General features: G+C 45.4%; 1 protein-coding gene across 1 annotated transcript in view; it reads right to left on the reverse strand.

Moving 5' to 3' along the window:
* LOC107114121 (cadherin-13-like) overlaps positions 1-26,299 on the reverse strand; it is a gene marked incomplete at both ends in the record, with an annotated part of 218,917 nt that overhangs the window by 115,359 nt on the left and 77,259 nt on the right. Inside the window, one exon of the mRNA XM_015415560.1 lies at positions 6,768-6,912. Coding sequence (XP_015271046.1) covers positions 6,768-6,912 — 145 coding nt within the window. The remainder of the gene's footprint in view (positions 1-6,767; positions 6,913-26,299) is intronic.

Consider the following 26,299-nt stretch of genomic DNA (forward strand, 5'->3'; position numbering starts at 1 on the left):
GCCTCCATGGAAGCAATGGAGAAGAGAATGACAGAGGCAATACAAGCCATGGGGGAGCAGATAGAAAAAACATTGGGGGACCAACTGGAGAAGCAAACTCAGATTCATCTGAAACATCTAGAAGAAGTCCAAGAGAAGAACATAACAGCATTGAAGGAATTGGTTACTACAGAAATAACTTCAATCAAGCAAGAAATGGAAGGAGTTAAGAAGGATGTTCAAGCAAATGCAACCAAGACTACAGAGACAGAGGAGAAGATACAAAAAATAGAAGAGAAACAAGATTCTTTGACTCAACAAATTACAAGATCAGAGACAATGATGGAGTTCAGAAGGATGCAGACTCATCTGAGATTCAGAGGCATTAAGGAAACAGAGAATGAGAACTTAAAAGAAAAAATGATGGAAGTGATAACGGCTTTTCTGGGCGAGGAGGAAGGGTCAATGGACTCAGACTTTGATTTGATTTATAGAGTGAACTCCAGAATTGCAGAAAAGAAGAATTTACCAAGGGATGTAATTGTACAATTTGTAACAAGATCAATAACAGAGGAGATATTCAAGAAGCAATTCAACGTCCCTTTTGTAATAGAGGGAAACAAAATTATGGTGATGAGAGAACTCCCAAGAACAATACTGCAAGACAGGAAAAGGTATAAATCCTTGGCGGACAAACTCAGAGCTTTGAGCATCAGATATAGATGGGAGATTCCACAAGGTTTATCCTTTACGTATCAAGGTGGGAGGATTCAGATCAGATCGATGATGGACTTTTATAAATTTAAGGCGGACAATGCGGACGTCTTTGGAGAACTTTAAAATAAAACGCATAATGGAGTACAAATTGTTGTCATGGAATGTTAATGGATTAAATTCACCAAACAAGAGGAAAAGAATCAATCATTGGATACAGAAACAGAAATGCAACGTGATATGCTTGCAAGAAACACATATTAGAAAACAGGATATAAAATATTTAAAGAATGCTTTATTTGGAATTGAATTTTGTTCTGCGGCCTCAAACAAGAAAAAAGGAGTTGTGACATATGTGAAGAAGGAGTTACAACCTACAGAAATTTTTAAGGACATAGATGGCAGATACGTGGGTGTGGAATTAATGATTCAGCAGAAAAAAACATTGTTGATCAACGTGTACGCACCCAATGGAGCAAAGGAAAAATTTTTTAAGGATATAACTGACCAATTACAACAATTGACTTATGAGCAAGTTATTATGGCCGGAGACTTTAATGGGACAATAGATCGTCTAGACAGAAAACCACAAAAGGACAACGAATTCAGCGGAAAATTGCCAAAGAATTTTTTTGAATTAGTTAAGCAAGAAAAATTAGAAGATGTTTGGAGGAAATGGAACCCGATGCAGAAAGACTTTACTTTTTATTCCAATAGACATTGCTCTTTTTCCAGAATTGATATGATTTGGATGTCTGAAGAATTATCAATGAAAACACATAAGACTGAAATTTTGCCAAGATGTAATTCAGATCACAATCCGGTGGTATGGAGTTCCACAGAAAGGAAAAAACCCTTTCTGTGGAGGATTAATGAAGACTTGTTGGATAAGAAAACGGTAATTGAGATGTTAAAGGAAGAAACGAAACAATTCTTTCAACAAAATTTAAATAAAGAAACACCGATACAGATTGTATGGGATGCTTATAAAGCGGTGATGAGAGGAATTCTCATCTCGCAAAACGTGAAGCAAAAAAAGGAAAAACTTCAAAAACAAACAGAAGTGTTAGAAAAAATTGCTCAGAAAGAAAAGGAATTAAAAAAGAAGCCTGGAAAAAAGCAAATTATTAAAGAATTAAAGTTGCTGAAGGAACAACTGAATGAGACTTGGAATCAGGAAATGTATTGGAATTTAAAGAAGTTACAACAGAAATCTTTTGAAGGGGCGAACAAACCGGGAAAATACTTAGCTTGGCAACTTAAGGCTAGAAGAGAGAGAAGAATGATAACCAAAATAATAGAAGATGGAAAAGAGTTCGTTGATCCTAATGGAATAAAGAGATGTTTCTTCAAGTATTATGCTAAACTATTCCAAACAACTAGAGTTGATCTTGAGAAGATTAAAACATATTTAAAGGAGATTCCACTACCAAAAATAAGTAAGGAATACAAAGATTTATTAAATGGTCCAATTCAAAAAGAAGAAGTGATGAAGGCAATAGAAGAGACAAAGTTGGGGAAGGCGCCTGGGCCGGACGGATTTACAGCGAAATTCTACAAAAAGATGAAAGAAGAAATTTCCCCGGTCCTGGAAGCTTTAACCAACGAAATAAGAGAAAACAAAAAGGTGCCGGACTCATGGAAAGAAGCAATTATTTCTTTGATTCCAAAGGAAGGACAAGATTCAACAAATGTAAAGAACTACAGGCCAATATCTCTTTTGAACAACGATTATAAAATCTTTGCAAAAATTATTGCAGAAAGGGTGAAAAACTATTTACAAACGGTAATTTCTGAAGATCAAGCGGGCTTTTTACCCAAAAGGCAGATTAGAGACAATGTAAGAATAGTAATGGACGCAATTGAATATTATGAAAAGCACCCAGAAAAAGAAGTAGCTTTTCTGTTTGTTGATGCAGAAAAAGCTTTTGACAATCTTAATTGGAATTTTATGCACCAGATGATGGAAAAGATTGAAGCGGGACAACATTTTAGAAATTGTATTGAAGCTATCTATTCTGAACAAAGAGCTAAAATAAATGTGAATAAAGAACTGACAGATAACTTCAAAGTACAGAAAGGAACAAGGCAAGGTTGTCCGTTATCACCGTTATTATTTATCTGGGTATTGGAAATACTTTTACAAAAAATACAGTACGATCAAGAAATAAAGGGCTTGACACATAAAGGACACCAATACAAATATCGAGCATTTGCAGACGATGTAATGTTTATGGTGGAAAACCCAACAGAAAAATTGACATTGCTTTTTCAAAAAATAAAGGAGTTTGGAGAATTGGCCGGCTTTTACGTAAATAAGAATAAAACAAAACTTATATGTAAAAACATGATCAAACAAAAACAAGTGGAACTACAAGAACTGGTACAATGTGAAGTAGTTAAAAAAACAAAATACCTTGGAATTGAATTAACGGCAAAAAATATAGACCTATATAAGAATAATTATGAGAAATTATGGACTAAGCTGACTCAAGATTTTAAGAAATGGGATAAAATGAACTTATCACTGATGGGAAGAATATCAGTTATAAAAATGAATGTCCTACCACGTTTGATGTTCCTGTTCCAAACAATACCAATTCTGCATAAAACGGATTTGTTGGCCAAGTGGCAACAAGAGTTGTCAAAATTTGTTTGGGCAGGCAAGAAACCAAGGATCAAAATGAAAATACTTTGTGATGCCAAAGAAAGAGGAGGTCTACAAATGCCAAATCTTAGACTATATTATGAAGCGGTTTGTCTAACATGGATGGATCAATGGGTGAAGCTTGAAAATGACAGATTGTTGGGGTTGGAAGGGCATGATTGTAGATTTGGCTGGCATGCATATTTATGGTATGACAAGATAAAAATGGACAGTTTTTTTAAACTTCACTTGGTGAGAAAAGCTTTGTATATGGTATGGACAAGATATAAGAAGTACCAGAGTGACTTAAGACCATTGTGGATTGTACCAGTAGAAGTGTTGATATCTTACTCAAGACAGCGAGGTAGAGACTGGTTGCCATATAGAGATTTAATTAAAAAAGAGGGAACAGAGTGGGTAATGAAAAAGCAGAATGAAATTGAATATGAATATGAGTGGTTGAAATATATGCAGATTTATGATCTTTTTAGATCTGACAAAAAAAACTATGGTTTTAGAGAGGAAAAAAATGAAATTGAAAAGGTATGGGAGAGTGGAGGAGGAAAAAATATTTCTAAAATGTATAAGGTGTTGTTAAAATGGTATACTGAAGATGAAACTGTTAAAGAACAAATGTTAAAATGGGCTATTAATATGAATAAGGAAGTGGATATGGAAACTTGGGAATATTTGTGGAAAAACTCTATTAAGATCTCGACATGTACTAATGTTAAAGAAAATTGTTATAAGATGATGTATAGGTGGTACATGACACCTAAGAAGATTGCAAATATGAATCAAAATATGTCAAACAAATGTTGGAAATGTAAGAGGCATGAGGGCTCATTTTATCATATGTGGTGGACTTGTGAGAAAGCTGTAGACTTTTGGACAAAAGTCCACAATGAAATGCAAAAAATACTGAAATGTTCTTTTAAAAAAGCACCGGAAATTCTGCTTTTGGGACTCAAAATGGAAGAAGTCAATACGACTAAAAAAACTTTACTCTGGTACCTGATAGTGACAGCGAGAATGATTTATGCTCAGTTTTGGAAGACGGAAAAGGTACCAGAGGTTGAAGAATGGATACAAAAAGTTCTGTTCATGGCACAAATGGATAAGATTACAAAAAAACTGAATAACAAAGAAGACGATGAGTTTTTTGGAGAATGGAATGATTTTAAAATTTATCTGGAAAAGAACTGGGATGTGAAACAAAACTTAATATGTTTAGATCAATATTAAGTCAAACGATGTTATCTTTAGATTGTAATGATGAAAAACTGATATTGTTGATGATATGAAGTAATTTGGAGCAGGGGTGGAAGCATTGTGGGAAGCCATTGGAGGGAGGGGAGGAACTGGGAATGGGGTAGACAATTGATAGAATGAAATGTTTTATATGTTGTATTCCTGAGAAAATAAAATTTGTTTACCAAAAAAAAAAAAAAACCCTCCGAGATCTACAGCCAAACTGGCCTGGAGAAAAAATGCTTCCTGACCCCAAACTGGTGATCAGCATTTCCCTGGGCATGTAAGAAAAGGCCACGAGAACTAAGCACTGAGGCAACCCTTCCTGCCCTCCCTTCTCGTGATCTGCCTCAGTTCACAGAATCTGTTTGAAGACCTCCAAATAAGGAGAGCCCACCACCTCCCGAAGAAGCCTGTTCCACTGAGGAACTGCTCTGTCAGGAAGTTCTTCCTAATGTTTAGCCAAATTTCAACCTTTTGGTTCTGGTCCGACCTTCTGGGGCAACAGAAAACAACTCTGCACCATCCTCTATATGACAGCCCTTCAAGTACTTGAAGATGACTATCATATCACCTCTCAGTTGTCTCCTCTCCAGGCTAAACATACCCAGGTCCTTCAGCCTTTCCTCATAGGACTTGGTCTCCAGGCCCCTCACCATCTCCATTGTCCTCCTCTGGACATGTTCCAGCTTGTCTATAACCTTTTAAAATTGTGGTGCCCAAAACTGAACTCAGTACTCTAGGTGAGGTCTAACCAGAGCTCAGTAAAGCGATATCATCCCTTTGCATGATCTGGACACTATACTTTATTTATTTATTTACATGTGATTTATATACCGCCCATGACCCCTAGTGGGGCTCAGAGCGGTTTACATTTGTTGCTACAGCCCCAAATCACATTAGCCTTTTTAGCTGCTGTATCACACTGCTGACTCATGTTCAGCGTAGGGTTCAGAGTCATAAGCCAGGAAGAGTTGGAGATCTATCTTCACGGGTTATCAAAGACTGGACTATAGATAGCAGACCAAGGTAAATGGGTACAAGAGACACAAACCAAGTCCCAGATGGTGCATCATACTTAAGAGGACCGAGCCACGGAGTCAAAACCGTGGAAGAATCTTCTGCATCCCTGAGAAACTTCATTTCATCCCCCCTGCTGCTTCTCTCAGAGTGTGTGCAAAGGGCACGCTTGGGACACGGCCTTTCTACCCATGTACACTAGCAGCAAACCCTGACATGAATGGCCCAAGCTAGCCCAATCTCGTCAGATCTCAAAAGCTCAGCACGGTTGACCCCGGTTAGTACTTGGATGGGAGACCACCAAAGAAGTCCAGCGTCACTGTGCAGAGGAAGGCAATGGCCAACCACCTCTGAACGTCTCTTGCCTGGATAGGCCAGGCTAGCCTGATCTCATCAGAAGCTCAGCGCGGTTGGCCCCAGTTAGTACTTGGATGGGAGACCACCAAAGAAGTCCAGCGTCACTGTGCAGAGGAAGGCAATGGCCAACCACCTCTGAACGTCTCTTGCCTGGATAGGCCAGGCTAGCCTGATCTCATCAGAAGCTCAGCGCGGTTGGCCCCAGTTAGTACTTGGATGGGAGACCACCAAGGAAGTCCATGGTTGCTATGCAGAGGCAGGCAATGGCCAACCACCTCTGCTCATCTCTTGCCGTGAAAACCTCTATGGGGTCACCTTAAGTCAGCTGTGGCTTGACCTTCACACTAGCAGTAAGAGCCTTCCAAAGAAGCAGGACACATTGCAGCGGTATAGATCTTCACAACCTAGGAGCCGGCACTCCATCACCCACTGCAGGATCACAACCCGCCCTCTGAAGACCACTGATGGAATCAAACCATACAAAGGTAAAGGCCAAGGTTTCCCTTGCTCGAAAGTCAGTTGAGTCCGACTCTAGGGTTGCGGTGCTCATCTCTGTTTCCAAGCCGAAGAGCCCGCGCTGTCCGAAGACATTTCCATGGTCATGTGGCCGGCATGACTAAAAGCCAAAGCGCGCAAAACACTGTTACCTTCCCACCGAAGCGGCGCCAAAGTGGTACGGACCATACTTATCACAACTAACAACGAGCCTTAGAGGAACAGCTCTCCAAGTTGTATAAGTAAGCACAGATTTGGGAGGAGAAGGCTACAAACGACAGACATTTTCCTGAAGCCAGTTTACCTGTCGGAGACCCTTCCATGACATGACCGATGTACGGTCCTTCCCGGAAGATGGGCCTGTTGTCATTCTGGTCGATAATGACGATGTCGAGAGGGACCGGACCTTCTATACTTTTGCCGTTGGCATCAGTGATTTCCACTTGCAGCTGTGAGAGGGGAGGGGAAGAGAAAGTAGCGTGAGACGGATTGTTTTAAGACTTCAAACATGGAGGAAGGGGGAGGGAATACCCCCAAAGAGCTGACATCAGCAGTTTCGCCATAACAAGCCGCTGGCAAGGTTAGACTTTGAGGCGGCTGAGCTCTCCGCTTAAAGGCAAGGATTGCTGCGACTGGAGCTCCAGCGATAGAAGCAAAACTAACTAAGAGAGTTCACGCTGAGATCCCCGTTGGGCACTTTGCAACTGAATTGCCAAATTTGCTGCAGGACGCAATGAGGGAAGAAAAAAAAGAGAGAGAGGCACAATTTGATACTAATGAAGTGAATGTTTGCTTAGAATAAGTCTCTCTCTCTCTCCCCCGCCCGCCCTCCTTCAAGCATAATTACCCTTAAGGGGAACATAGCGGAGCACAAAATAAATGGTAAGTTAGCCCATAAACCGAGCATTTGGGATGGAGAGGAACAGAATATTAGCAGAAAGGAACAAGAGAACTTTTGAGGAGGAGAAGAGGAAGAGAAGAGATTGGATTTATACCCCACCCTTCACTTGGAGTCTCAGAGTGGCTTACAAACTCCTTCCCCTTCCCTTCCACACAACAGACACCCTGTGAGGTGGGTGGGGCTGAGAGAGCTCTTTCCAGGACTGTCCTTGAGAGAACAGCTCTGACAGAACTATGGCTTGCCCAAGGTCATCCAGCCAGCTGCAAGTGGAGGAGTGGGGAATCAAACCCGGTTCTCCCAGATTAGAGTCCGCGCACTTAACCACTACACCAAACTGGCTCTCAACAAACAAAATCCAAAAGCAACCCCCTCTCTTCTATATAACACATTCTGGTCTGACTGGAGCGTTTTCACGTGACTCCAGATATGGATTATCCCAGCACAGCATAGATCGGGACTCATTTACAAAAAACTACATTCCTGAACGTGTTACGTGGAAACTCTCTCAGCCTAACCCACCTCACAGGAGAAAAGAGTAAGGGTCCAGTAGCACCTTAAAGGTAAAGGTTTTCCTTGCTCGAAAGCCAGTCGAATCCAACTCTAGGGTTGCGGTGCTCATCTCCGTTTCAAAGCCGAAGAGCCAGCGCTGTCCAAAGACGTTTCCGTGGTCATGTGGCCGGCATGACTAAACACAAAGGCGCACGGAACGCTGTTACCTTCCCACCAAAGTGGTACCTATTTATCTACTTGCCATTTCTTGCTTTCGAACTGCTAGGTTGGCAGGAGCTGGAGCTAGAGACGGGAGCTCACTCCGTCATGTGGCACACTCGGGTCTCGAACTGCTGAACTACTGACCTTCCACAGCCTGCAGCTCAGCGTCTTAACCACTTGAGCCACCGCAGCTCCTAAGCAGCACCTTAAAGACAACCAAAATTTGTGGCAGGGGATGAGCTTCCGTGAATTGCTGCTCACTTCTTCAGATTTTCACAAAAGCTCCTCCCCTGCCACATATTTTGTTAGTCTTTAAGGTGCTCCTGGACTATTCTTCTTTTCTACTGCTAGTAAAGGTAACGGTCCCCTCGCTCGAAAGCCAGTCAAATCTAACTCTAGGGGGCGGTGCTCATCTCCGTTTCCAAGCCAAAGAGCCAGCGCTGTCGAAAGACGTTTCCGTGGTCATGTGGCCGGCATGACTAACACAACTACCCATCTTGATCTGTCTCCATGGGAGGCACCACATTTAGCCATACGGAATGGATATTAGGACTGGTGGACTCACATTCTAGCTGTATCCGAAGACATGAACAGTCATTCATGAAAGCTCCTACCCTGCCACAAATTTTGTTAGTCTTTCAGGTGCTACTGGACTCTTGCTCTTTTCTACTGCTACAGGTAAACTAACATGACTACCCATCTTGATCTACCTCATAGGGCTGTGGTGAGGATAAAATGGAGGAGTGGGGAACAATATAAGCTTCTTGGGGTCCCCACCGTGGAGAAAGCCAGGGTACAAATGACTTGAACAGTATAAGAACGTAAGAGAAGCCAGTGTTGGATCAGGCCAATGGCCCATCCAGTCCAACACTCTGTGTCACACAGTGGCCAGAAATACCAGGTGCCATCAGGAGGTCCAGCAGTGGGGCCAGGACACTAGGAGCCTTCCCACTGCCCCCCCCCCCAAGCACTAACAATACACAGCATCACTTGCCCCAGATGGAGAGTTCCTATCTATACCTTGTGGCTAGTAGCCACTGATGGATCTCTGCTCCATATGTTTTTTCTAATTCCCTCTTGAAGCCGCCCATGCTTGTAGTTGCCACCACCTCCTGTGGCAGTGAATTCCATGTGTTAATCACTCTTTGAGTGAAGAAGTACTTCCTTTTCTCTGTTCTAACCCGACCGCTCAGCAATTTCATTGAGTGCCCACGAGTTCTTGTATTGTGAGAAAGGGAGAAAAGTACTTCTTTCTCCACCGGCTCTACCCCACGCATAATCTTATAAACTTCGATCATGTCACCCCTCAGCCGCTATTTTCCAAGCTAAATAGGCCCAAGCATTTTAACTTGAATGAACAAACAAATGAATGAACAAATGAATGAATGAATGAATGAATCAATCAATCAATCAATGATAAATGTGTTACATGGAAACTATTCCCACTGCATGCCCGTATAAACATATCTCCACTCTGTAACAGAAATACCAATTTATTTATTTATTTATTTAAAATAGTTTTTTTATGCCACCTTTCCACCCAATTTAGGATCCCCAAGGTGGTAAACAATAAAAAAATATTTAAAGGCCCCTGCCACATGGGCCCGGGGGAAGCGCGGCCAAACTGCGGCTCTTTAGAGCCGCACCAAAAGAGACACGCGGCGGCGGGATCACACAGATCCCCTGAGCCTAGGGTTGCCAAATCAAAACTCCCTACCGGCGGGGGATCGTCTCGCCGGTCCGGGAGCCGCTCTGGGATGCGCGCGCGCCGCCAGGACGTCACCGGAAGTGACGTCACACGCTGGGCGGAGCCACGCCATTTGGCCAAATGGCTCGGGTGACGGGCCTCCGGGGCGGGGGGAATTCCGCCCTACCGGGGGGGTTGGCAGCCCTACCTGAGCCGCCGCGCAGTTCCTCCCTGGCATGATCAGATGCCGGGGAGGAAGCCACTGAAGGTAGACTGAGGCAGCCGGCTGCGCATGTGTGCGCATGCGCAGGTCGGCCAGGAGCCTCGAATGCTCCTGACGATGGATGTGCCGGTGATCCCACGGCCGCGTTTGCTGCGGCATTTCCAGTAAGTCCTGCTCTTTGGCAGGTTCTTTTTGTATGCACATTTTTGGCCTGAAGGGCCGGATCAGGGATGGGTGCTCGCCGCTTCCCAGATGTTGCGGTGGGACCGCGTCCGTTTGCTGCGCCCCAGATCCGGCCCTCTTCCGGCCCTAAACCTCCCGTGTGACCGGGGCCAAAAATGCTTTCAAATGCACACACGCAAACACACACACATATATAATGATGATAATTGTGTGCCATCAAGTCACAACTAACTCATGGCCAGTGTTCCCTCTAAGCTGAGTTAGTGTGAGCTAGCTCAGAGTTTTTTAGCCTCTGGCTCACACTTTTTTGTCTTCGCTCAGGAAGGATGGCTCCAGAGCAAACTCATTTATGCAGCAGCCAAATCACTCGCTCACAACTTTAATGCCGGTAGCTCACAAAGTAGAATTTTTGCTCACAAGACTCCACAGCTAAGAGGGAGCATTGATGGTGATCCAAGGATCATGGAGTTTTCAAGGGAAGAGATGAGCAGAGGTGGTTTGTCATTGCTTGTTTCTAAACAGCAACCCCGATGTCCCTTGGTGCACTAACCAGGGCCAACCCTGCTTAGCCTCCAAGCTCTGATGAGGGGGCCAAGAAGATTCAAATGGCCCAAAGGAAATGGCATGGCAGCCTGCACAATGAAAGTGTTCTGCGCAAAATTTGGAAATGAAAAAGAAACATCAGTGGAGGCCTCTTCAGTCATAGATTGATTCCCCTTTGGGGGTGGGGGTGAAACCAGGCGGTTTTGAATTCCAGAATCCAGGGACAATTTCAAATGAGGAGAACTTCTGAAACATCCCTGGATCCTTTGCTGTTTCCAAAAAAACCTTTCCATGATGGGTACCCGGAGAATCTCATTTAACCATACACTGCAACCAGGCCAGTTAGAGTTGCCGGGTCTGGGTTTGGAAGTTCCTGGAGATTTTTGGGGGGCGGAGCCTGGGGAGAGCAGGGTTTACGGAGAGACGGGACCTCAGTGGGGTATAATGTCATACAGCCTACCTTCTAAAGCAGCCATTTTCTCCAGGGGGAACTGTGGCCCTTTCTTACATGTCCAGGGAAATGTTGAACACCATATTGGGGCCAGGAAGCAATTTTTCCCCAGGCCAGTTTGACTGGAGATCCTGTTTTATTTTGTTTTTTGCCATAAGAACATAAGGCCAATGTTAGATCAGGCCAAAGGCCCATCTAGTCCAACACTCTGTATCACACAGTGGCCAGAAATACCAGTGCCATCAGGAGGTCCACCAGTGGGGCCAGGACATTAGAAGCCCTCCCACTGTTGACCCCCCCCAAGCACCAAGATGACAGAGCATCATTTGCCCCAGAGTCCCTATCTATAACTTGTGGCTAATAGCCACTGATGGACCTCTGCTCCATATGCTTATCTAATTCCCTTTTGAAGCCGTCCATGCTTGTAGCCGCCACCACTTCCTGTGGCAGTGAATTCCAAGTGTTAATCACTCTTTGGGTGAAGAAGTACTTCCTTTTATCCATTCTAACCCGACCGCTCAGCAATTTCATGGAGTGCCCACGAGTTCTTGTATTGTGAGAAAGGGAGGAAAGTACCTCTTTCTCTACCTGCTCTTTCCCATGCATAATCTTATAAACCTCAATCATGTCACCCCTCAGTCGTCATTTCTCCAAGATAAAGAGCCCTAAGCGCCTTAACCTTTCCTCATAGGGAAAGTGTTCCTACCCTTTTATCATTTGAGTTGCCCTTTTCTGCACTTTTCCCAAAGCTATAATATCCTTTTTAAGGTGTGGTGACCAGAACTGCACACAGTATTCCAAATGAGGTTGCACCATTGATTTATATGGGGCATTATGATATTGGCTGATCTGTTTTCAATACCCTTCCTAATAATCCCCAGCAACTTCTGGGCATGGAGCAGGGGTCACTGGGGGTGTAGGGGGGTATTTGTGAATTCCCTGCGTCATGCAGGGTGGGTTGGACTAGATGACTCTGGAGGTCCCTTCCAGCTCTATGATTCTATGATCTCTAAAGTCTGGAGACCAGTTCTAATTCCAGGATGTCTCCATCTACCGTCTGGAGGGTGACAACCCTAAGGCCAGTGGTTATTACAGGTTTGATATACATCCTAGGAAATACTGTTTCAACTATATTAATCATTACAACACACACTGGGTGGGCTGCAATGACACAGGCAGAGGGTTGGGGTTTTTTTACTAGAACCCTTTGCATGTTTGTGTGTGGTACTTCACATGTGTCCATTAAAGCCCATTTTCATAAGAGGATATTGCATGACAATATGGTCCTCCTTGCATTGAAAAACACTATTACATCACTGTTGGCTCCTGGCTGCATCCAGTTTTTCTGAACAAGCGAGAAAGGTACACTATAGGGAAATGTATCTGACCACGGCAGCAAACTATTGAGAATGAGGCCTCTGATTAATATCTTTGCCTTTGATCACAGACAATAATCATAAAAATGTCATCTTGGTCAATCTATAAGAAATTATTGTTGCATTGTAACGTCAGGAGCCATTCTGTAAGATCATTTGTTTGAGCGCCGAGGAAGGCCGATGGGCTGAAACATATATGGTCAGGGCCAGTAATGGCCATTTTTAGTTTGCTACTGTAAAATTTGAGGCTTAATTGAGGCTATTGCCATGGGCAAGATCTGTTTTTAATCCAGTTTGTAATAAATGCATGCATATTTTTGTATATCTCTCCATATTTAGTGTTTTCACCTTGACTAACAGACTTATTCTCCTGCCAACCTAGCAGTTCGAAAGCAAGAAATTGCAGGTAGATAAATAGGTACCACTTCAGTGGGAAGGGAACAGCGTTCCGTGCACCTTGGTGTTTAGTCATGCCGGCCACATGACCACGGAAATGTCTTCGGACAGCGCTGGCTCTTCGGCTTTGAAACGGAAATGAGCACCAGAACCCTAGAGTCGGATTCGACTGGCTTTCGAGCAAGGGAACCTTTACCTTTACCTAACAGACTTATTGGGCCTGTACACTTAGCTCTTCTTAAACTTTTTGGTTCTTAATGGGATACTTGATGCGCTCCCTCTCTCTCTCTCTCTCTCTCTCTCTCTCTCTCTCTCTCTCTCGTGTATGTGTGTGAGTATGTTCGTATCTTTTAGAACTGATATTATTGGTCCCTCCCCACCCAAAAAAAAAGCCTTCATGCACTTACAAACTGTGTTCTGCTTAAGGACAAGAAGTTGGTCTACCTCATGCTGTACGTTGTATAGTGCCAATAACAACCCTACTGACACAGCATTTTCAGATAACCCCTCCCCCCCCGGGGTTCATATCACCTTCCATTCACAACTCAAGCAATTTTCTCCCTCTCCTACCCCCTAAAAAATGGTTATATTGGTGGTCCTCTGGAAAGATCCGATGTGTTCTCATGTTGCAACATGTGGGAAGTTAATTGGATTTTCACCTGGGAACATATTGCTAAAATAGACTTTTCTCCCATGGACCTGGTGTGAACAAAAGTGTTATTTTATTTATTTATTTATTTACCTTAGACTTGATATCCCGCCCTAACCCCCGAAGGGGTCTCTGGGTGGCTCACAATTTGTCGTCCTAATGACTTGATTATTCCTATCTTGGGCCACATTGGAGGGGGGGTGGGACAAACCTACCAGCACCCACTTTTTCTGGCGGAATATGCCTTCTTCTCCTTGGTTCAGCACGGCGTCTCCTTCCTCGGCAACTTTTTTTTGGGTCGGCGCGGCGCGGCTTCACCCCCCGGCTCAGCGATCACAGCAGTACCACGCAGGCGCACAGCTTCCGAGGACGCTGGCTGGCTCCGTCCATCAGGCACCGCCGTGCCTGCGTCATCGTTGCGCGCCTCGATCTTCTGCCGCTTGCCGTCGCTCGATGTTCCCCCTGGCCACCAGGGATCGCTCCGCTCCACTCCATCAGAGCCGCCGCTGCCGTTTCTGCCGCCGATGTCACGCTGCCGCCGCCGCCATGGTGTTGTCCGCATCACCACTCCATCCACATTTCTCCACCATATCTTCTTTCCGACAGAGGTGGGTGCCCCCTACCCGTCTAAGGGTAGGTACCCATTTGCCTACTTGCAACAGGTGTTAATTAGCTTTCGGCCCGCTGGGTTGGCGGGAGCTGGGATGAAGGCCGGGAGCTCACTCCGGCCACGGTGGTATTCGAACAGCCGCAATGGCTGCTCACAGATGTTTAAAGCAGGCGTTCTACTGCCTGCGCCACTGCTTTCTCTCCCAAAGTGTTGCCGCTTTGGGAGAGAAAGATGTCTCTGAGGCCAATCGAGAGAGACTAATAGATTAGCAAACTTCCACAGATGTCTATGCAGTCTATTTTAGCTCAGAAAAGACAGTGGCATTGAGATGTATTTTGAACCGGGGGGGGGGGGAGAGACACCCTCATATCATCTGCTTTCAACCAAAACTGCATGATGCAATTGCACCGAGAAAACACAATCACAAAAAGCCTGTAGGATCTAAGTGACAGAAACGGAACAGTTTAATTCAACAAACACATTTCTAGTTGATGCTGGAATCTGCATTCTACCTCCAGTTTCTCTAGTAGCAAAAAACAAGAACCAAAAAAAGTGTCTTATTCAAGACTGATGTAAACTAGTGGCATTCAAACAAGTAACATCAGCTGGAGGGACTGAGATATGCCTACAAAACCGGTCTGTGATGGGCAGAGAGGTCAGAGATCAGGAGATTACAAGAGAATGAGAAGGTGAGGAGGAGAGTGTAGGATTGTCATGGGAAGTCCCAAAGCTTACTGGCATATGCACTTCCTAGTATATGTCACAGTGAGATGTTGGTCTTCTGTCTCCAGTCTATACAGAAATCAACAAAGAAGGGCCAGAGTTTCACGTCCCGGCATCTCTGGATACAAAAAAAGTATCACAAAAAATAGGGGTAGGCAGGGCTTTTTTTTGTAGAAAAAGCTCAGCAGGTACTCATTAGCATAATAGGCCACACCCAACAGCAGAAATTCATTTCATTTGCCACACCCCTGAGAGCACAGCTCATTAGCATATTAGGCCACACACCCCATGTTCACAAAAGTGTGGTCATCCAGACACACTCACCTTTTGCTTCTTATTATGTTTACCTTGTTTGTTGTCAAAACCCAGGGCCTTTTTATAGCAGGAACTCCTTTGCATGTTAGGCCACACACCCCTAATGTAGACAGTCCTAATGAGTTTCTGCTGTTGGGTGTGGCCTATTATGCTAATGAGTTTCTGTCATTGGGTGTGGCCTATTATGCTAATGAGTTCCTGATGGGTGTGGCCAACTCAGGAGCTAGCTGGAACTCCGTTCCTGTGCGTTCCTGCCCAAAAATAGCCCTGGTGGTAAGAGGAACTGGGAACCTTGACGAGTTCTTGCTGGATAAAGTAGACGTTGCGTGTACGGATCTGTTAGACTTGGCTTGCTAGCCCCTGGGGGTGGGGAGTGGGCAGAGGTCATTTTGGGGGGATCGCGGGGGATTGCAGTTCCCCCGGGTGAGGTACAGGGGGCGGGGCACATGACGAAGCTCCGCCCCCTGCTTCTGGCCGCCCCGCTTCCGGCCCTCATTCAGCCAGGAGGAGGCAGAAGAAGAGGGAGGGTAAGTTGCTTCCTCCCTGCCTCTCCCCACCCCTGCCTGCCTGGGCCAGGGAGGGCCTTTCCGGGGCTTCCTTGCACTCCCGCCAGCCTTGCAGGTCCACCGCCAGGCCCCTCATGAAGCTCGGCAGTGGAGCTGCAAGGCCGGCGGCGGCGACCGGGACCGTTTGGGGCGAGGTGTGTGGCCTTATGACACACTTCCGGTGATGTCAGGGGGTGTGGCCTTATGACACACTTCCGGTGATGTCAGGGGGTGTGGCATATGCTAATGAGTTTTGCTAATGAGTTCCCCTAGCTCTTTTTCTACGAAACGACCCCTGGGAGTGGGAGATCCCTCACTTTTGTGAACCTGGACCTGCTGCTGGCCAACTGGCCATTGGGGGAAACCCCACCCTCAAAAAGACCTCCCTTTGTGATGCTGCTGATGCAATGATGTCACGTCCGGAAGTGATGTTATCGCATTGGCAGCATTGGGGGTGATGCTCTACTTTTTGGGAGAAACTCTATGGTTTGTAGCCATTTTGCCATAGAGTTTTGCCCCAAAATTAGAGTGTCGCCCTGACATCGCCGCTGCGATGATGTCACTTGCAGAAGTGAAGTCATTGCATCGACAGCATCCCTACCTATCCCTCGAATGTTCTCCCAAGTCCCCCTCCGGCAGCAGGTAAGGACCCGGCAACCCTAGTTAGTCTTCTAAGAACCTAAGAAGAGCCCTGCTGGATCAGACCAGTGGTCCATCTAGTCCAGCATTCAGTTTCACATAGCAGCCAACCAGTGGCCCTGGAGTGCTAAATAAGCACAACATAGAAATCAAGGCCTTTCCCTGATGTTGCATCCTAGCACTGGTATTCAGAGGGGTGCTGCTTCTGGAGATGGAAGCTCCCTTTAATCACCATGGCTAGTAGCCACTTGACCAAGGAAGTCCTGACCCTCAGTTTGCAAGATCTGAGAATGCCTGTTAATGATGTCAGAAGTGGAGGGATGTATGCCGTTCCCTGCCTCAGTCTTCAGACTGCTCTTTTTCAAGAACAGCTCTGCCAGAACTGTGGCTTGCCCAAGGTCATCCAGCAGGTACAAGTGGAAAAGTGGGGAATCAAATCCGGTTCTCCCAGATTAGAGTCCACGCACTTCACCACCACACCAAACTGGCTCTAAATTTATTTATTTATTTATTTATTATTTACATTTCTATCCCGCCCTCCCCAGAGGCTTAGGGCAGCTTACAAGGCATATCGCCGAATAAAACAATAGAACAATACAAAATAGTAAAAATACATCACAAGTAATGAACAATTTTGGTGCTCCTCTGAACCCCTTCCAAGTTCAGATTAAAGGCGGGTACTGGATGGATTTTAGGAAAAACTTTTTTCACAGTCAAGAGTTGTGAAACAGATGAATCAGCAGCCTCGGGAGGTGGTGAGCTCCCCCTTCCTGGTGGTCTTCAAGCAGCTGCTAGACAAACACTTGTCGGGGATGGTCTAGGCTGATCCCGCATTGAGCAGGGGGTTGGGCTAGATGGCCTGGATGGCCCCTTCCAGCTCTGCAATTCTATGATTCTATGAATCCATGAATCTGTCTAACCCCCTTTTAGGGGGTTATAAGATTTATAAGATTATGCATGGGATAGAGCAGGTAGAGAAAGAGGTACTTTTCTCCCTTTCTCACAATATAAGAACTCGTGGGCACTCCATGAAATTGCTGAGCGGTCGGGTTAGAACGGATAAAAGGGAGTACTTCTTCACCCAAAGAGTGATTAACACTTGGAATTCACTGCCATAGGGAGTGGTGGCGGCTACAAGCATGGACGGCTTCAAGAGGGAATTAGATAAGCATATGGAGCAGAGGTCCATCAGTGGCTATTAGCCACAAGGTATAGATAGGGGCTCTGGGGCAAGAAGACCAAGTCTTCTTGGTGCTTGGGGGGGGGTCAACAGTGGGAGGGCTTCTAATGTCCTGGCCCCACTGGTGGACCTCCGGATGACACTGGTATTTCTGGCCACTGTGTGACACAGAGTGTTGAACTGGATGGGTCTTTGGCCTGATCCAACATTGGTGTCTCTTATGTTCTTACTAGAAATAAGGCCCGTTGTGGAAATAAATACAACGGGAGCTAGAAAGAGGCTCTGGGAGAGTGCTCTGGCTTTGGGCAAACAGTGTCAGTCTGCTTTTAAAACATGAACCTGGGACCTGCGCACCACCAGAATACAGCAGGTTCCATATGCAACTGACATTCCAACTGCCTTGCGGGGGGGGGGAGTTTGAGGTGTGGAATGGAGTGAAGTCCAATCAGCTTCCATATGCAAAAGACCAGGTTGTTGCAGCAGTTGTGGTGTGGGCGGGACCCGGGCTTTGCCTTCTGATTGGTGGCGATATATGCTGAGGAGCAGTGCCATCAGCCATACACTAAGGGAGTGCATTTTAGAATTAGAACTTTGGCACCCACTATTCAATTATATATAAGGAGAGATAAGCCATCTTAGCAGAAAGAAGGTATTTGTTGGGCAGCTTCTCAAATTGGATGGTGCCAAGACAGAGTTCTGGGGCTTGGCTCACATTGGATTACGGCAGTCGAAAATGGTTACTTCAGCTGGTGTTCACAATCACAGCAAAGTTCTCTGGGTCCCTAAGGGCCAGGCAGGGCCCCAGTGTTGGAGGAGGGTTGTAAAAACACCAGGGTGTGGATCTAAAGCAAAAGGTGATCAGGGTTGAGAGCTCTTGCAGTCACAGAAGGGATCCAACCGCCTCTTCCAAAACATAAATATTGTGCTCCGGCCTTGCATCGCCGAACGCCCACATGAGTGAAATGTATCACGGTGGAATGAGATAATAAGCTACCCATCTTAACAAAGGAATTAGAATTCTGACCTAATTCTCTCCCAGTAGGGTTCATTGCAAACCTATAAATAACTCATAAATATCTGGCATGCAGAGTAGGAATAGATTAACTGGATAAACAAACGAGGCACAACATTTTTTACACACACCCCGTGGTCCCTCCCGTATCTCCTGGAAACATCGCAGGGAAGATCGAGACGGCAAATGTGTTTTTTTACACGCACAAAAAAATCTCCTTCATGCAAAGTTGCTAAGATGGATGAAACTGGAGAGTCTCGTTCCTCTTGGCCTTCGTTTGACAGGTTTGAATTCTCAAATATTTCTTGCGCGTCTGACACGGATGCTCAAGAAAGCAGGAGTGTTGGGCTCTCGGTAATTAAGCCGCTAATTAAACCACCGTTCCAGGGAATCAGAGGAGTAGGCTTGGGTTTCCCAGGGGGCGTCCGGACCTCTTTCGTTTCAGAAATGAATCTACATCCAATGCCTCCGGGCTGTTATTTAGGCTTCAGCTAGCCAGCTCTGAGTTGTGAAACTCGATCCATGAGTGCGATGGAGTTTTGGGTGTGAAAGATTAGGAAAAAAACAGATCTGGGAGCCACACGGCAAATGGTTCTTGAAATCAAGGGCAGTTTCAAATCTTGAAAGGCATAAGAACATCAGAACAGAAGAGAAGCCAATGTTGGATCAGGCCAATGGCCCATCCAGTCCAACACTCTGTCACACAGTGGCCAAAAATACCAGGGGCCATCAGGAGGTCCAGCAGTGGGGCCAGGACACTAGGAGCCAGGGGTCCCCAACATTTTTGAGCCTGAGGACACTTTTAGAATTCTGACACAGTGTGGCGTTAGAAGCCACAAAATGGCTGCTACCCAAGGGCTGCTGCAGGACGCACGGCAAGGGACAAAATGGCTGCCACGGTCACCTGCAGTCGCACGGGGAAGATCATTTTGCTTTGGTGGCTATGGGAACTATGGTTACAGCTGCTGCACAGCCAACGAAATCTCCAACGGCCAATGAGAATCCTTGCAGGCCATACCCACTGTCTAAAAACACTCAGTAGACACCAGGAGGAGGAGCTGCGGTGGCTCAAGTGGTTAAGACGCTGAACTGCAGGCTGGAAGGTCGGTAGTTCAGCAGTTCGAGACCCGGGTGCCGCAAGACAGAGTGAGCTCCCGTCTCTGGTTCCAGCTCCTGCCAACCTAGCAGTTCGAAAGCAAGAAATTGCAAGTAGATAAATCAGTACTGCTTTGGTGGGAAGGTTACAGCGTTCCGTGCACCTCGGCGTCTAGTCATGCCGGCCACATGACCCCGGAAACATCTTTGGACAGCACTGGCTCTTCGCCACATGACCGGCCACATGACCACGGAAACATCTCCGGACAGTGCTGGCTTGGAAACGGAGATGAGCACCGCAACCCTAGAGTCGGATTTGACCGACTTTCGAGCAAGGGAAACTGAGAAGGAGTGTGGGGATGGTGCACAACGGTGGCGCCCCGGGTGGCAACGGCAGCAACACCCCCAGCGGCATCCACTAGCCGGGTCTGCCAGGGACATGTTTCCGTGGTCATGTGGCCGGTCATGTGGCGAAGAGCCAGTGCTGTCCAAAGATGTTTCCGGGGTCATGTGGCCGCTGGGTGGACGATGAGCTGGGGACGACAGGCTGGCTGCTCACACCAGCGTGGGGCTCGAACTGACACAGTTCGGATGTTAAGACAGTGGGATATACCCACTGTGCCACCGTGCCAATCTCTTTTCCCTTCCCCTCCCCACAACAGACACCGGCTGCGAGGTGGGTGGGGCTGAGAGAGCTCTTTCGAGAACCGTCCTTGAGAGAACAGCTCTGAAGCAACTTGTGACTGACCCAAGGCCACACCAGCAGCTGCATGTGGAGGAGTGGGGAATCAAACCCAGTTCTCCCAGATGCTCTTAACTACTACTTCAAACTGGCTCTAGCTCACCACCTAGTGGTGCATCACACTAAAAGAGCTAGAACGTCTCGCTGCCAGACAATCTTAGGATCTCCTGGTTATACTACACACACTGCCATACGATGATGATGATGATGACGATGACAATGATAGACAGGGGAGGTGCATGGGGTGGGGGTCAGTGGCACTGGGCCCCACCAAAGGTCTTGGGCCTGGCAACAGCCCCCCTTCAGGGTATGCTGATGTCAGCCTTCCAGTAAGTAAGGCATTGCTGCTGATGAAAGGCCCTATTAACAATTCTGCCTCTTTTCCCCGGGCTCTGTAACGCACAAAGGCGAGGGAGACCAAACAAGTGTCTCATTCGCAGATAGAAGCCACTCTTTATTATGCATGTTTTATCTTTTGCATGTTTGGCTAGGGAGGGAGAGAGATGATTGCAGACAAACGTTAAGCGCCAGAGAGTTATCAGAACGAAGGCGCTCCTTTGTTGTTCCCTATGATCGCGCATTGTACCGGTGCATTTTGTATGGGATAATTCATATTGCGGGAAGATCTCCGTCCCTCCAGAGTGGAGGAGCTGTCCATCCCCAGAAATGTTGCGTCGGGAAGAAATTCAAAGGATTCTTTTGCCGTGATAAATGAGGCCAATGTTTTTAAGCACGCCGCTTGTCAGTTTCTATCTCCCCTCCCCACCCCCAAAAGCATGTTAAGTAGTCATAAACCTGGGTGGGTAGAAGTCTATGCAGCTGTACCACACCGAACGTCTCATGTCAGTCAAGAATCCAGTAGCCCTTTGGGGTCTTAGCATTTGTTTTGCTTTTCGATACACTTCCCCCCCCCTCCCTGTTCCTACAATCGCAGGTCAAGCAGTTTCTCCAGATGCATCAGAATAGAAAGGGTCAGTCTAGGACTGCCAACCTCCAGATAGTAGTCAACCACCAATGGATGTACAGCGAATGCAAGTATGCAAACCACCCAAAAAAAACCTTACAGAAGAGGAAGAAGAGGAAGAGGAAGAGGAAGAAGAAGAAGAAGAAGAAGAAGAAGAAGAAGAAGAAGAAGAAGAAGAAGAAGAAGAGGAGGAGGAGGAGGATCACTCAGAGTCTCAGAGCAGCTTACAGTTTCCTTTCCCTTCCCCTCCCCACAACAGACACCCTGTGAGGTCAGTGGGGCTGAGAGAGCTCTTCCAAGAACTGCTGTTTGAAGGAAAGCTCTGACAGAACTATATGGCTTGCCCAGGGTCATCCAGCAGCTGCAAGTGGAGGAGTGGGGAATCAAAACCGGTTCTCCCAGATTAGAGTCTGCGCACTTAACCACTACACCAAACTGGCTACCAGACAACAAATAGTATCCTTAAAATGAATTAGTATTTTCTTTTACGGTCCTTTTTCACAGAAGTTATTAACCACTCCCTCTTTGTCTCTAAACGCAGTCACAACTAAAGGGGCTGCGGATCACCTGGGTTGCCGTCTGTTTCCTCTAACTTCTTCAGCGCACTGTCTCAGTGGTGGAGCCCCGAAAAATCTAGAAGTTAAGTATGACTTTGCAATCTGTCCTGCTTCAGTTTGGCTCTCTTGCTGGACTCAGTGGTGTTTTGCAAACCTCCAGGTGGTGGCTGGAGATCTCCGGCTCCTACAGCTGATGTCCAGGTGACAGAGATCGGATCGCCTCAAGGAAACAGCTGCTTTGGAAGGCGGACTCGGTGGCATCATGCCCTCCCGTCCTTACACCTCGTCCTGCACAGGATCCAACCCCCCCCCCAAAAAAAAATCTCCAGGCATTTCCCAACCCACAGATGACAAGCCTGTGTTTGGCATGGGTGTGCCCCTGAATCCAAGCATCTCAAGACTTCAACTATACCAGACCTATACAGACACAAGCCATCTAGATCTGCTGTTAGGGATGCCAACCTACCTCCAGGTGGGGCCTGGAGATCTCCTGGAATCACGACTGTTAGATCACGCTAACAAGGAGTCTGAGAGTGATTTCAGCAAAAAGTGATTCAGCTTTATTTGAAGTAACGAACAAGCACTTAAACGCATTCATAACCAGAACAAGAAACAACTGGGAGCTAGGCACCTTTTAAGCATTCCCGGGCTAACATAGCCACACCTATTTACAATAATCAACCAATGGGGTTGTAGGGATAAAGTCCAATGAGCTTGCTTCCCTCGCAGGGGACAGTGATAGTTCTGATTGGTCGCTGTTACGGAGCGACCAATAGGAGTCCCGTTCAGAGGAGCCTTTGCTCGGCTCAAGCTTAACATGGAATGTCAATGGAGTGATTCACATAACACGTTCAATACATTACAATGACGAATTTCTACGTTACAAAGATTAGTTCCCTTGGAGACAATGTTTGCTTTGGAGGGTAGATTTTATGACATTAACACCCTGGTAAGGTCCCTTCCATCCCCAAATCCAACCCTCCCCAGACTCTATTCCCAAATCTCCAGGAACTTGTCAACCCAGAGTTGGCAACCCTATAAACTGTAGCTTGGGGGGGGCAGACATATGTTCAATAAAGGAATAGGCTCTGCCCACCAATATCCAGTGAGTTCTGTAGTCTGACAAAACCGAACCAGAATAACAAAGAATGCAAAGGACGTCTAGTGAGATACCTGGGCTCCCCTTGGCTCAGTTCACAGTCCACTTAGTATTTATGAACACACCCAGAGAAAGACGCCAAAAAAAGTATCTATTTCCGGGACAGTCATTCTCTGCCGCAGGATGTTGGGTTTGTATTTTCAACTGGCCCATAAAGCGCCAACTATTTTTCTCCTACTTTCCGGGCACTAATCACAGCTCAAAGCAATGCAAAATCCCCACCTGCGCCACCCAAGGCATTTTTTTTAAAAAGACTGGGGAATTATGTAGCCCGGAGGTCCCCAGCATTTTTGAGCCTGTGGGAAGCTTTGGAATTTTGACACCGGGCGGTGGGCTCAACCACAAAATGGCCGCGGTTAGTATATATATATAATTATCTGCTTATGTTTTTTTTATTGCATCCGGAATCATATTTAACAGATATATCTCTGGTAGTAGTGGTAATTTAATTTTATAAGTTTTTGTTAATATTCCCTGCAGTTTTTTACAAAAATCCTGAACTTTGTCACATTTCCACCAAATATGCATGAATGTCCCTACATTCTTCCTACATCTCCAACATCTATTAGTGGCGCCAGGGAAGCATTTAGCGATTTTGTTCGGTGTCCAATGCCACCTGTAATACATTTTGTATATATTTTCTTTGTATGGTACTGCTCTTGACAATTTGATTGATTGATTTCCAAACCTTGAGCCAACTATTCTCATCTATTGTATGACCCAGTTCCTTCTCCCACCTTGATTTGGGATCTTTAATCCCCTCCTCCAAACTACAGTCTTCCAGGAATTTTTTATCCATTTTTTAAATTAATTTATCACTCGTTTGGCTCTTATAAAAACCTATTTTTTGTCTAGGTTATATCTTGTTAATATTATATTCTTATCCCACCATGACAGTTCGATTTTCTGTCTTGATAACAATTCTTCCGATTTTAATTCCATCTCTTTTGTTAATAGGTTTTCATATATCTCTTTCCTTCTGCCAAGTATTAGGGAAGGTAACGTAAATGCCTCCAAGGGTGAGATCCATAATGGTAGCTTATTATAATTGTTTTTCTTTACAACATTCCAGACTCTAATCAGAGCCCTTTCTAATTATGTGCGTGTGGAAATTTGAATGAATTTTATCTTTACCATACCAAAGGTATGCGTGCCAACCCATTACCAAGTCGGCCCCCTTCAAGAATCTTGATTGCAAAAAGGTGGAAATCGAGCATTTTGCCCTCAATAAAGGAATTAAAATATAAGATACTGGAAGTAGCGGAAATGGATAGAGTAAATATGGAATTATAATACAGACCGGAAGAAATATACTGGGAAAAATGGGAAGTAATATATAACTGGCTGAAGATAAAGAAGATAGAAATTAATGGGAACTAGGCTAGCAATATTAGGAAAAAGTTTAAGATAAAAGCGTAATAGCACTGTATAACATCAAACTAAAATCAGATGTTTGAGACTTATGTCTTGTCTAATATTATTTCGGAGATTGTTAAGCGGTGTAATGATACTGTACAGAAAATCCAATAAATACATTTTTAAAAACAAAAAACAAAAAACCCACAAAATGGCCGCCAGGGGAGATGGGACCAAATACAAAATGGCCCCTGCAAAACCACACACAGAGGAAGCTGAAGTGCACAGTAGAAGAGAAGTAATAATAATAGCAATAAAAACAAATACAGTGGGTAAGAGGAGTGAGAGACAGTAAAGCCAACAGTTGCTGTTGAAACAATGTTGTTTTAATCTGCACAACCCACCAGATCTCCAGTGGCCAATCAGAAGCCCTGCTGGGCAGGAGATCTACTTGGTCCTACCCACTTTTTAAAGAACAACTGGTGGGCACCAGAAAAAGTTGTCAGTGGGCACAATGAGGCCCACCGTGTTGGGGACCCTGATGTAGCCAGAGAAGAACTTCTTGGGAAAAGGAAGCTCGAGTCATCATACATCTGACTGTTGCAGGTGGGACATATTTTGAACTCAGAAATTGTACAGAGTTTGGCAGCATCACAAACTTATGTATGAAACCTCTGGCAACGGAAAAAATTTCTATGCAAGAATTACTATCATGGTATAAAAATTAAGAATGGGATTCAACCGAAGTATATATGAGTCTGGTAAGAGCTGACTTTTCTACTTAGAACAGCACCACAGAGAGACACACACAGTACTGCGACTGAAAACTCTTCTAGTATCCCTTTCAATCAATAATTTCTGGGATAGGGATCTATGGTCTGAGAACCACAAACTTTAAATTTCCTTTCCTAATCCAAGAACACATTTACTGGTTAATATGACAGTGCTACACACCACTGAAACATAAATTCTTGGGAAGATATTCATTGCCAGTATTACGACTCGTACCCGTTATCCAATTTGTCATCTTCTGTTTGCTTCTTTGGCTTGAATATGCATGGATTTCCATTAGTGCAAAGAGGAAATGTGTTCTTTCTTCTACACCAAAGACAGTTCAGAATTCTTTATATTTATCGGCACCTTTAGAAGAAGCATTCTAAAGGCATTTCACCATTTTCGGGTATTTTTGCGTTCTGTTACTTGGAGGTTTAGCTTCGGGAAAGGGAGGTGAATCCTCAATGTGACTCTAGCAATTCACATGGACAAAATTCACATGACCAAACATATTTTTGGGGGAAAAAAGAGGGGAAGGAGGAATGATACAGATTTATCAAGGACTGTAAAAGAAGGGACTTGAAATACAGACACTTAGTGCGTATATCACATTGTTGCCCTGCACACAGAAAAACACACAATAATAGACACAAAACCCTGAACTATGTCTGCATATTGAAGAAGATGGCTCCGGTTATCCTGGTCTCATCAGACCTCAGGTTAGTATTTGGATGGGAGACCACCAATAAAATCCAGCGTTGTTGCTAGTGTTCCCTGTATAGATTCTGCCCCCCAGGCCAGTCCAGGGATGAGGGGGGAAAACTCTACACTGGCTCAGTACATTACACAATAACCCAGAGAGGTAGGCTCTCTGGATTTCAGAACAATATAGCCACCAGGATCTCTACTTAATCCCTCGCCAGCCTGAAATTAGAGATCCACAATCCCAGCTGGCATGTGGGTTTTACACCTTAGCGACTCTACTCAGAGGTGCAAACTTTTACCTAGGTAGCATATATGGTCAGCGGGTTAGGCTGCAAGATTT

The sequence above is a fragment of the Gekko japonicus genome, unplaced genomic scaffold (genome assembly GCF_001447785.1).
Source record: "Gekko japonicus isolate JY-2015 unplaced genomic scaffold, Gekko_japonicus_V1.1 scaffold1895, whole genome shotgun sequence".
In the NCBI taxonomy this organism is placed as follows: Eukaryota; Metazoa; Chordata; class Lepidosauria; order Squamata; family Gekkonidae; genus Gekko; species Gekko japonicus.